The sequence below is a fragment of the Tachypleus tridentatus genome, chromosome 8 (assembly GCF_004210375.1).
Source record: "Tachypleus tridentatus isolate NWPU-2018 chromosome 8, ASM421037v1, whole genome shotgun sequence".
Classification (NCBI taxonomy): Eukaryota; Metazoa; Arthropoda; class Merostomata; order Xiphosura; family Limulidae; genus Tachypleus; species Tachypleus tridentatus.
This window is the reverse complement of record NC_134832.1, coordinates 37789812-37802080: the sequence shown is the minus strand read 5'-3', so window position 1 is coordinate 37802080 and position 12269 is coordinate 37789812. Positions and strand designations below refer to the sequence as shown.

At 33.7% G+C, this 12269-nt stretch overlaps 1 protein-coding gene across 5 annotated transcripts in view; it reads right to left on the bottom strand.

The window, feature by feature from the left end:
* The window catches only part of LOC143222195 (ras-related C3 botulinum toxin substrate 1-like), a 59966-nt gene that overhangs the window by 32101 nt on the left and 15596 nt on the right, over nucleotides 1-12269 (bottom strand). For all 5 annotated transcript variants that reach the window (XM_076448297.1, XM_076448301.1, XM_076448300.1 and 2 more), the window contains 3 exons: nucleotides 8210-8261; nucleotides 7691-7831; nucleotides 6333-6447 (listed from right to left, as the gene is read on the bottom strand). In XM_076448297.1, the coding sequence (XP_076304412.1) occupies nucleotides 6333-6447; nucleotides 7691-7830 (255 nt within the window). In that variant the 5' untranslated portion in view covers nucleotide 7831; nucleotides 8210-8261. The remainder of the gene's footprint in view (nucleotides 1-6332; nucleotides 6448-7690; nucleotides 7832-8209; nucleotides 8262-12269) is intronic.

Genomic DNA, 12269 nt, shown 5'->3' with positions numbered 1-12269 from the left:
CAAATTTCCTGATGATACATATTAAAATTTATAGTAGTGATACTACCATGACTATAAGGTCAGTCAAATTGACCGAGCCTGTGGTGATAACTCAAGTGAGCTAACATCCTTAAAAACTAGAATGGTAACACTTTACTCCTTCACTTTTTCTTCTTTCCTTTCAATACAGTGTACATACCTCTACAAAATTCGGCAGTATTTCATATTTTCAGCAAAGTATTTTTTACGAAACGAAAAGATTTATCCATTAATATTCTGAGTACTTAATTTGAATAGTCCATATGCAAACTAATTTTTATGCTAAGATTAAAAATATTTTTTATGTAATCTCTAAGACCTCATAAATACATTTCAAATTTTTATTTCAGTAAAACCTAATAGTTTATCTGTTATATTCTTTATCCTAATTCAAAATGGGATCAGTCAATTTGACCAACCTCATAACCACTCAAAAAAAATCTAAATTACCCTTTTTTTCTTTTTAGAATGACTTCATATTGTAATATGAAACCACACAGTGATTTATCCCAAATAGTTGTAAGTTCATAACAATATACATCTATTTATAATTAAATTTTATTGTTTTTTGCCATTTGAACCAAGACTAACTACTGTCTATGCATTAAAGGTTGTAAATCACTTGGGGAACATGCAGATGACATTATACTATCAAATTACATTACCCACAAGCTATTACAACAAGTACAAGTAACTTGCATGCATACCTCTTCAAACATTTTTACTATATTATTATTTATTTTACTTAATCTAATTTTAAATAACTTAAAATTATCCTTATTTTTACATTTCAGTTGCTTTTATAGTTATACATAAAGAACACACATGAAAATGAGAAATAAAATACTTATTTAATCTTGTTTCTCGCTCTCAGTTGTCAAAGAGAGTTAAATGTAATTTTTACGTTTATCATATTATTGCAATTAATAATCTTTATTTAACTAAATAATGCTCTAAACAACACAGACTAATAACATGCAAAAAGTAGACACGTCTTTACTTCTCAAAAATTTTCTGGTTTTCTAACTTTGCATCAAGAGTCATTGCAAATTCATTCAAGGTAGCTGTCAACTTTCTCATAGGAACACTGTTCGCACTCTGAGTGAAACTGACATTTAATCGTTCAGAACATAGCATTATACAACATGTCACTTGACAGATGAAAACCTTGAGTTTCTATTGGTTATAGGTAAAATATAATTAAATGTAAGGGTAAACTATTAACAAATTATGAAAGAGGATGTGGGTCAGGAAGAGACTGGTTTTTTTATTCGATAAGTCTGCAACCATACAAAGGTGAAGACTATAATAAATGTGGTTTATCTGAACAATGACAATTTGGATAGAGAGTAAATTAAGTTTACTTTTGTACTTAATCGAGGAGTGATGGATGAAATAGGGATGATGATATGCTAAAAAGAAAATGTATCACGTGTGTCACTCTACGGGAAATTCAGAATTTTATAAAGCATTGTCTTGTAGAATTAAGAATTTAAAACTTGTAAACTATTAAAATATGGATATTAGCTGATATCTTATGCTATTCTATTGGATATAACATAAGCATAAAGTAGTTTAATAAAATTTTGAATGTAAAACACCAAAACTTGTGTCATACACAATAAAGGATACCCAGAGCAAGGGTTAAACAGTCTTGCAGGAACTCCTATTTCAATGGTTGGCACTGAATAAGGGCATATGCACTTAACATTTTCCGTACTCTTTCATCCTGTGCAAATTTTGGGAAAGAGAACAATTTCCTGTCAGACATTATTAGCCACTTAGTGGGCTCCATCATCTCAAATATATACATGTATGTACATTAATATAAAATAATGATGATGGAGTTATACAAAGAAAACAATAACAAAATAATTAACACTCACTTCACTGAAGCCTCTGGAAAGAGGTGAAACCCAGAAGCAGACAAAACCTCCAGGTGGCAAAAATGTATTAGGTGTCATCTACATACCTATCTACCAGATGACACTGGCATGAGAGGTGAAAGAAGCAGTGATATGAAAAACCTAATGAGAGTTATTTGATAAAAAATAATAAACATCCTTTTACAGAAGACCAAAAAATCCAGTTGAGCTAACAATCCTTACCTCAAATTTCTTGTGAAATATCAGGTATGAAAAGAAGAGAAATCCCATGTCAAGAAAAGACAACAGGAAACAGGACACAGTATATCATCAGAGTGAGAACAACTATGCAGAAAAGAAACAAAGGCAGAGTGATTCAAGAAAACATCCAATTACACTCTCATGCAGCCCATATGTCTTGGAAAAGAAAGGAGTGGTATAAGAATATAATCAATCTATATCTATGATAAAATATGTAGAAGATATATGAGGCACAAATATCAGAGCAATGTATCCCACAAACCAAAAAGAATGAATCGTGAGAGAAATATGATATGGGGAATATGTAAAGGCCTGACAACAAAACAATGATCCTGTATTAAAAAAAGAGATGGGGACAACAGCTGATGAAAAACTTTGGAAGAGATCCTTAACAATCATAGAAGGAAAAAAGGAATGATTGATGCTGGCAATTATAATAATCATTAAGCCACTTTCAAAAACCTGATAAGAAGAAAGAGATTGGTCCAATCCTGGCCTAGATCATTTACTGCCAGAGCTACAGAATCCTAGACTGGTGAACAGAAAATAGAGTGATGTTGAGATGAGTCCCACAGGCAATGGTGAGAGAACACCAAAAGTAGGAACAAGTCTACTGAAACATGGAGAAATTATTTTATTGGAAAACTTCAGTCCAAGCAAAACAGTTACTTTATCACCAGGCTGTTGGTTGGTTGGTTGATTTAGTGTTTTATGGCACAAAGCAGCTAAGCTATCTGCACCAAACGTCCAGTAAAAAGATAAAAGTAAATGTTGTAAAATTCATAAAAGAAATTTAAGGAAAAACAAAACAGCAATTAAAAACATAAATGGCATAAAACCAATGTTGACATCCAGTCTACAATGTTAAGAGAGAAATTACAGAAAGAGAAGTTATAAAGGACTTTCTGTAGCATAATGGTAATTATCACAACCCACAAGAAGACTCATAGGAAAGTACAAGAACCACCGTCAGACACCTGAAGTTGGCCTTTCCAGTCCTGGTTCTGGGTTATGTGTCATTATGGCCAGTATCAAAAAGTAAAGTAATAAAAGTGTTAAACGACATGCAGCAAAATTGTAATAATAACTCGCCAGGACGACTAATGGGTAGTTCAAAACGAATAGTTCAAACAGCGGCGTTAGTCACCTGAAGTTGGCCTTTCCAGTCCTGGTGTCGAGTTATCTAATGTTATGGCCATTTTTTTATTTCCAATTGAACTAGAAAGATTGTGACTCTTAAAAGGGAACCACAGTAAAAAAGGTTTAATGAAGAAATATAAAACACTTAAATGACATTAAAAAGATTAATGGCTGTTAAAAAACTAAAAACCTTATCAAGGTGGACAGTGTTACCGTCATCAATAACACTGTCTAATGTTATGGACAAACCGCGGGACAGAACATGTTTAAAATAGTGCCGTCGTTGAGTCGTAACAATGACAAGAAAGTAAAATGTGGCTTATAGTGATCTGAGTGTTACACAAACTACACATTGCTTCATCAGTTCCAGATAAAAGAAAACGATGAGTTAAAAAACTGTGACCAATGCGTAGTTTAGTCAGAACAACTTCCGATCCTTATGGAAGCAAGACGGCCAAAGTCCAATATACGGTTTTATTAGAAAAAGCTTGTTTTCACATTGCTCACTCCAGGTCGACTGCCAGCTGACACGGAGCCGAGCCTTGAATATATGACCATAGTCCACGTATGGAAAAGACACAGTAGTGATAGTGCCAGAGCAGACAGATTTAGCTGCCAAGTCTGCAAGCTCTTTCCCGTGAATACCAACATGGCCTGGTATCCAGAAAAACTGGATAAAAGTAGATGTTCATGAGAAATGGGCCAGTTGGTTTTGAATATCAGCAAGAACAGGGTGCGAACCAACTTAAAGCGATTCCAAGGCCAGTAGAGAACTAACCGAGTCAGTATAAATAGTGCAGTTGGAGTACTGCTTAGCTTCAATATGATCCAGGGTATGAGAAATTGGAAACAAATTATGGCAGAGCCCACAGAGTCACCTGATTTGGAACCATCCAAGATTGTTTGAAAGATGTTCAGTAAATAAAATACAGTACTTCAAATTGAGAGTATCTCAGATGACATTTGGGGACTGTAATAAGCCATGGTAGGATGGGCTGACCAGTGGATTCTGCAATGTTATCCAAGGACAGACCCAATTCATCAAATTGCACCTGGATACGAAGGCCAAATGGAGCAATGGTAGATTGTCTGTTCTGAAAAAGTATGGCCCACCGAGGAAGGGAAACACAATACGAAGAACAGGAAAGTTTGGATGAAACACTGGTAATTGAGACTGATGAAGAAGGGATGGAGAGAGAGAAAAAGATAAAGGAGGATAAGTTGGAACTGGTGAGCCTCCAGAAATCACAGCTGAAACAGACAGGAAAGAGTTACCAGGAGGACAACAGGAAGATAGACAAACGTACAGGTCCAATCTTTGCTAAAAACAATAGCCAGAGTAAGGAGATGAAGAACCAGAACTCACCACCAAGGTAATTAGTGGTTAAGGGATGTAGCAAAAGCCTCAATGTGAGGAGTACCCCACTGAGGTCAAAGTTGCTGAAAAACCAAAGGATCAAGGGACCACTTCATCAGAAAAGACCAATCCATGACATGAGAAAATTATCCAAAAAATAACATGCAAAGATAGGAGCACTGGGTATTGTGCCCAAAAAAAGAGAACAAGATATGATTACAGAGAGATGGAGAATGGGTGCCATCCTAGTGATTGAGATAAGCAACCACTGAAAAAAAAAAGTTGTAATAGATCATAACCAGATAATTTCTGGCTAGAAAGAGAAAATGAGCCAAAATATGATCTACAGCTAAAAGCTTCATGACACTGAGAGGATAAGACATCTCTGTCAGAAACCAAAAACCCCAAATCTTCACGGTTGATCAAACAATGCCTTCCAATCTTTAAAAGGACGTATCCATGAAATGTGGAAAACCAAAATAATGGTCAATCTCACAATGGATAATACCAAAGAAATCTTGGAACAGGTCTTTCCATCCTGCAACCTGCAAAAATACTGCTAGAGGTATAACATCAAAAGTGGGAACATGAACCTCAGAATTCACTGTATAAATAGTTAATCAGACTAAAGTATTTGATGTAAAATATGTAAGGATGACAAAACAAAGATTAGGAAATTAAGTTAAAATATTTCATCAGTATAAAGAAAATAATAATAATAATAATAATAATAATAATGAATAAATCTCACTTTGGAAATGAAAGAATTAAAATCACAATTCACGAGAAGAGCACCAAAAGAAAACTGAACAACTGAACACAAGCACTGCCAAACGAGAAGTAACAGTTTGGTAGAACTGAATAAAGTGAATCACGTGTCCTGAGAGTACTAAATGAGAATAGCTATTTTTGTGAGTAGAGGGAAGGTAATATACCATACTGAAATTACTGCACATGGAATTGTTACCCTCCAATTTGTGAAGAGATATAGACTAATGATGATTACATCATAGACTGGCACAGTACATTTAAAATGTTCAGGAACAGGGGTTCATTGAAAGCTAGTGATGTGTGTGCAAAAATGTTGTGGCATAAGATAATAGCTTTCTTGTGTAAAGAGTTGAGTAAATATTTCTGAACATTATATTGTTGAGGAATCATAGTTTTTAAAAACAACAACCCATAACTGCATTGCTCACAAGCAAAGCTCAATAGAGATGTATAGAAATAAAGGTTGAAACATTTTTCACTTTCTTTGCATGTTACACGATGATAATGACAAAATATCAATTCTAAAATACTTATGAGTTAATTATTGTTGAAACAGAGTTAGAATTATCATTTTGATTTGGAAATTTGTTATATGAGTGTGCATTTCACACCTGGGCTCACTAGGCATGATATGGTTAATTTGCATTTAGTTAAAATTCACAATATAAATACTTGCACAAATTTAACATGAATCAAACAAAAGTGTATTTATGTGGAAGGTGTTAGGCTCATTTGAAAAATTATGAAACAATTAACCACACTGTGGTAGTAAAATATTTCAAAAAATTGAAAATTGCACACTCACAAAAAATACAAAATCCATGCATTACATTATCAAACCTAAATGAGTCATATATACATATATACAAAATTGTTTGAAAGAATTTGTGATACACTACTTATCTTTAATACATATTTACCTGAGGGTAGGATAATGGTCGTAGTCTGTCATAATCTTCCTGGCCAGCTGTATCCCACAGTCCCAAACTAACAGGCATACCATCACACATCATAGCAGCAGAGTAGTTGTCAAACCTGAAGCATTCAATAAGGACTTCAGCCAAAAATACAGCATCCGAATGACACATGAATGAGTACAGTAGCTAGGTTTCTAAATTTGTAAGTTACTTGCATCCCTTGTTGTTCAAGCTTGTCTTACTTAAATATCTTAAAACATATAACAGAAAGAAGCAGTCTGTAAAGTCTTACTAGTTATGTTCTAATAGTTTCAGTCACCTCAACCATACACTCTCAAATTATGCAATATTTGAGTGTGACATTCTATAAGAAACCCACAGAACATTTTATGAATTACCTTCAGTGTCTCTTTTTACATTCTCAAACAAAAAGTATAGAAACAACAAAGTTAATACTACAAAAACTAAGTTACTTAAAATTTTAAAAAAATTATCCCTACTCTGCTCCATACTAATATAATTACAGTGATTTGTTAAAGTAGGGATAAAATATTTTGAATTTTAAGTAACTCAATTTTAACTTACTTGTTTTAATACTTTTTATAGCATTAAAATTTTTATGTTACTACAGCTAGCTAGGTTATATATATGTATAGCAATCCCTCTTTGTCATTATAAAATTTTAAATTTTTGATTGTACCCGTTTCCTTTTTTATTAGCTAATATATTTTGGTCCAAATACCAATATCAAACATGGGGTGTGTGTGTGTGTATATCTAATTTGATTTTATTAATCATCAGAATCTCTACTAACATACATTTGAATCTAATTATATATTCATAGTGCATTGCCCAATTTATACACACACACACACACATTCTAATATCCTTTTTTTTTGTACAAAAAAAAAGGTCTTCAGATAACTTCAGATGGAAGTTCTGTGACAAAATAACAGTGATAAGATCTGTCTTTTTTTCTTATCTTTCTCTAAGTCACTAACTTAAAAAAAAATTGAGTGAAATAGCAAAATTTTGATATACTCCATAAACATATATATTACAGGTACAATAATCTTTAGTTTTACTCAACCAACACTGTGAAATCTTCAAATTGTTAGCATTCAGATATTTTAAAGATGGTTTTAAGTGGGCAATTTTTATGGCTGCCATTTTGTTTAATCACAGTCTCTACTATTAAGCATTACTGTACTTAATGATAGCTATAATGTTTGGTATTTATAAACAAATTATAACTTACACCAAAAATAATGTTATAATTGAGGCACTTCTTGCTACATATGATAAAAATGTATTTTGAGGATATACTACATACAAATTAAGATGACCATTAATAAACTTACACAGTTGGAACATACTCTCCTGGAAAGCTGTCAGTAGTATATGAAATCAACATGCACGTCTTTCCTACTGTTCCATCCCCAACAACTACACATTTAATCGGACGGCCTGAAGATACACTACCAGCAGCAGGTTTCTGCATTCTAGTGAATGGGATACAATATTTTAAGAAGTTTCAGTGAATCTGATATAAAAATGAAGTCTAAAATATTCACATACAACAAAAACAGCTTGAAACCTTCCACTTGTAGCATGCACTTCATATCAAGATTTATCCAACCAACTTCTGTTAGACATCACAATTGTGTACAAACATAACTGATTTCAGTATTTGCATAATGAAAATTATATGTCTGATAATAAACAAAAAGTTAAAGTTTTGATCCGTGTTAGTTTCAATCCATTTAGATTTATCATCTTTACGAATAGCAACAAAACCCTCCTATGCCATAGCACAAATAAAGGTAAAAGTTTAATTCTTGCAAACAATAGTATCAGGTAAAAAGCAATATAGATTTCACCTTAAACACTGTAAGCTGCTATTTTCTGAACACCTATAGTATGCTGGGTTATCTAGAAATGAGAAAAATACACAAAGAACACTATTAAACATAAGAAAATGATTTGTTTTATTTCAATTTAATTCACACTGATTGATTCATATTAAATGCTGTAGGCATGCATATTCATTCAAAAATAGAAAGATGAAGAAGAGAACCATCTTAATGAATAATATAAATTTATATGTACCTTAACATCTCTTGATAATCACATGACGATCTCTAACTGATCAGTTAAACTTAACCAAAATATATTTTCTAATTTAATCATTATAAGCAGACCTTCAATTGAAAGACAAATTTCTGAAAATTACGCAATTATTTTTATCTAGATAATCAAAAGTAAACAAATTTTCAAAAAATTCCTTTTATAGCTTGATCAAATTAACAAAAACAATTTTCATTTACATCTTTTGTATTTAGACTACCCACTTAACCTCTCTCTTCAAAAACATCTTTTAGCTCCTCAAATAATCTTATATAAGTAAGAATACAAGCAATATTTATTACCTCTAAAATGTTTAAAAAATAAAAGGTAATAATAATAATAACTGCTAGTACTTGAAGGGTCTTTAATCACTATATTTTTCACCATATTTTACTCAAGCACATTAAAATTGGTCCAAACTAGTATCCTTCTAGTATGACCTTTTACAGAATGAGTAAAAAATCAATACCCATAACTGCAAAAATTCTTCAGAATTATGCACAGAAGTTATAATTTTCCCACACTGAAAATGTACTTTCAATAGTTACTTACCTCCACTTACATAGATAGCTATACTTATTGAGTGTTGTATTCTATATGCAAAAATAATTTTTACAGATGCCATATGCATTCTATTTCCCTTCCATTGTAACTGACTGATTCCAGTCATGTCTCTTATGCAAATCAACATGAATCAACCCTCCTTCAATAAAAGTGTGGCATACTCTCAGGATGTATGTGACTCCCTCTATTCAATTATACCAAACTATGAATTTATGTTTTGGCAAAAAATGGAAGCATTGTTTCTCACAAGGGAGGAAGAGTGAGAGTAGTTAAGTACCTACTGGAAATACTGTAAGAAAATTATATCTTGCAATGCGGTACATTACCTCCCCTCACGTAAATAGTTAAGGCTTTCACATTGAATAGGTAGAGAGGCCAGTGTGAGTAAAAGAAAGAAATATCCTTAAAAAGCATTTGAAGGGCACTATTGAAGATGAGAATGCTAGATTATAAAAATTGATATAGGGGGACCACACCATTTCTGAGGCACGTATACTCTTTGTTCATCACAGAAAGATGTTGCATATATGAGTGGAAAACAGAAGAAAACTGGGATAGAACTATGGCTGGAAAGTGATATCAACCATGCAATATTTATGAAACTCAATTCCAGAAATGATAAAAATGAAAAGGATGTGTCCGTAGGGGTAGGGTGGCTAGATTGTGATGGAGTGCATGGCAAGTCAACAACATGCAAAACCTATACCACTGGGAACTAACATCCATGCAGGGGTAGGTTAACAATCATACAGTTACCAAGTCAACTACGATACAAAACCCTGCCATTTCTGTGGGGGTAGGAAAGAGGATCATATTGTTTTCACCTCAAGTTAGCGAGACTGAAGGGAATCTAGTACCCCTCAACTCATAAACAAGACATGTGAATAAGATAAATTGATAGATCGATCCCAGAACTTGACATCCATTAACACATAATGTAAACAATCACCCTTAAAAGCAACACTAACCAGAATTACTCCAAGCACATTAACATCCTCAGAATAAAAAACAAAGAGGGACAGCATAACGGAAAAAACTTGAACAGTCCACAATTATGTCCACCATTATCCACGACTCTGATGGAGTATAAATGAAGGAGGAATATAAATATCTGTAAGGAGTTATGTTAGATTGGTTCTACTCTAAATCTAAATCCTGGCCATTGGGAACCAACATCCACTTGAGGGTTTGATTAGGGATCCCAAACGAAGGGGTGAACTATAATTTTAACATCTCACTCCCATTTGTTTTTATGTTTCATATTGGAGGATGTTATCTACACCAGTTTAACTCCAATACTCTACTCTTAACTGAATGGTTTAAAAATCATTTTTATTTTTGTTTGTATTTCATCAACCCATTCAGAAGGATGCCTCCACAGACCACCACCCCAACAGCTTGGAACTGGAATGTGGTAAGGACTCTCTAATTCCACTAGAAGGAAAAGGGAGTAAAACGCAGTGTAGAGTTTGATGGAGTAACAACATTCAAGACAATGCAAGTGACCATGAAATTCTGATTTGAAAAGAAGACCATACTGATTTATTTAACACAAGACATGGCAGATATGAGCAGCTATCCCCTTCTACTCTATCCATGTAGTCCATGGGTAAGTATGGTCTGGGATAGGCAAACTTTTGAAGCAATTCTATTGCAAAAATAAGCCTACAAATGATCTTGTGGAACCCCCCATCTTTGCAGTGTGTTGCATAACCATAAAATTATAATATACAAGTCAACATGGCTTTATAGTGTGGACTTGAACAGTTAAAAGAATATCTGGCCAAGTACTACTAGCTACAGAGTGGGATCAAAACAATAAATGTTAATAAAAGGTAAAAAGATCCTGAAAAGGAAAAAGAAGAAAAATATAACTTCCCTAGTTAAAGTCTCACTGAATTCTAATATTCTAGAATGACTACAGATATAAAATGACAACCCAATGAGAAAGAAAACCACAATCTGATGCAAACAGTGAGAAAGAAACATTTCATGTGTAATCCAAATGCTCAACTGAAGAAGTACCTCCAAAGGATGATGAAGATGAAATGCTAATGAAAAGCCATATAGGTAATATAAAAGAGCATGTATCCAACATAGAAGTCTGTCTGAATCAGAATGAGGATAAAGGAAACAAAGGATAGTAAAACTGCTGAATGGAAAAGTTATCCTCACAAGCCACCAAAGTGTAAGGGATGAAAAATAATTCAAAAAAAGGAAAAATATGAAGATGTATAAAGGGCATATGAAACCTCAATGGCAAATAAACAGATCAGGAAAACATAAGAGAAGGTGAACCAAGAAGCACTAGGAGAGTGGTTCAAACATAGGCAAAGTGAGGCAGTGCAAGACTACATTAATATTCCTATCTGGATGGACAGCCCATCATTGTGGATGACAAATACAAAATGACCACATCCACAGGCTAAGTGTAGGAGAGGTAAATACCTGCAGGATTGACAAATTAAAAGGTGTAGCACATGCCCACCTAAAAGTCCATGACACCCAATCCAAATATTATGAGAGGAAATTCTCATGACTAAGAACAGTAAGTTGATTAGGAAAAAAAAACCCTGGACTAAGAAACCAATGACAAAAAATTCCATTTGAGTTGAGAAACTACCATGTAAGGGCAAATGAAACAAGCCAGAGAAGAGACTAACCATTAGGACATACATGATCACCTTACCAATGACCAGCAATTGAAGGTGGTAAAAGTAGGACAGAGGAAAAGGTAATGAAGGAAAAAGATGGAGCTGGAGAAGCTGTAGATTCTGAGACAGCCAGAAAAAGAGGTATAAGAAGGACTGATCATAGTGCGTCAAGGATGAATGAAATCATCCAGAAAAGAAGGCAAAGGTGAGGATATACTAATGTGTAAGTCCAATGATAGCAGAAAACACAGACAAACAGAGCAAGAAAACAATAAACCAAACCAAGGTAATTTTTTGTTTATGAATTTTGCACAAAGCTACATGAGGGGTATTTGCACAGGGAAGGCAACTAGTCATCACCATCCACTGCCAACTCTCAAGTTACTGTTTTACCAATGAATAGTGGGACTGACCATCACATTATAATGCAACCAAGGATGAACGGACAAGCATGTTTTAGTGTGACAGGGATTCAAACCTGCAACTCTCAGATTACTAGTTGAATGTCTTAACCACCTGGCCAATGGAAAATAAAAGGATCTAGAAATCACTCCATCAAGTTTGGTTTGGTTGTTTGGCATTTTATGGCACAAAG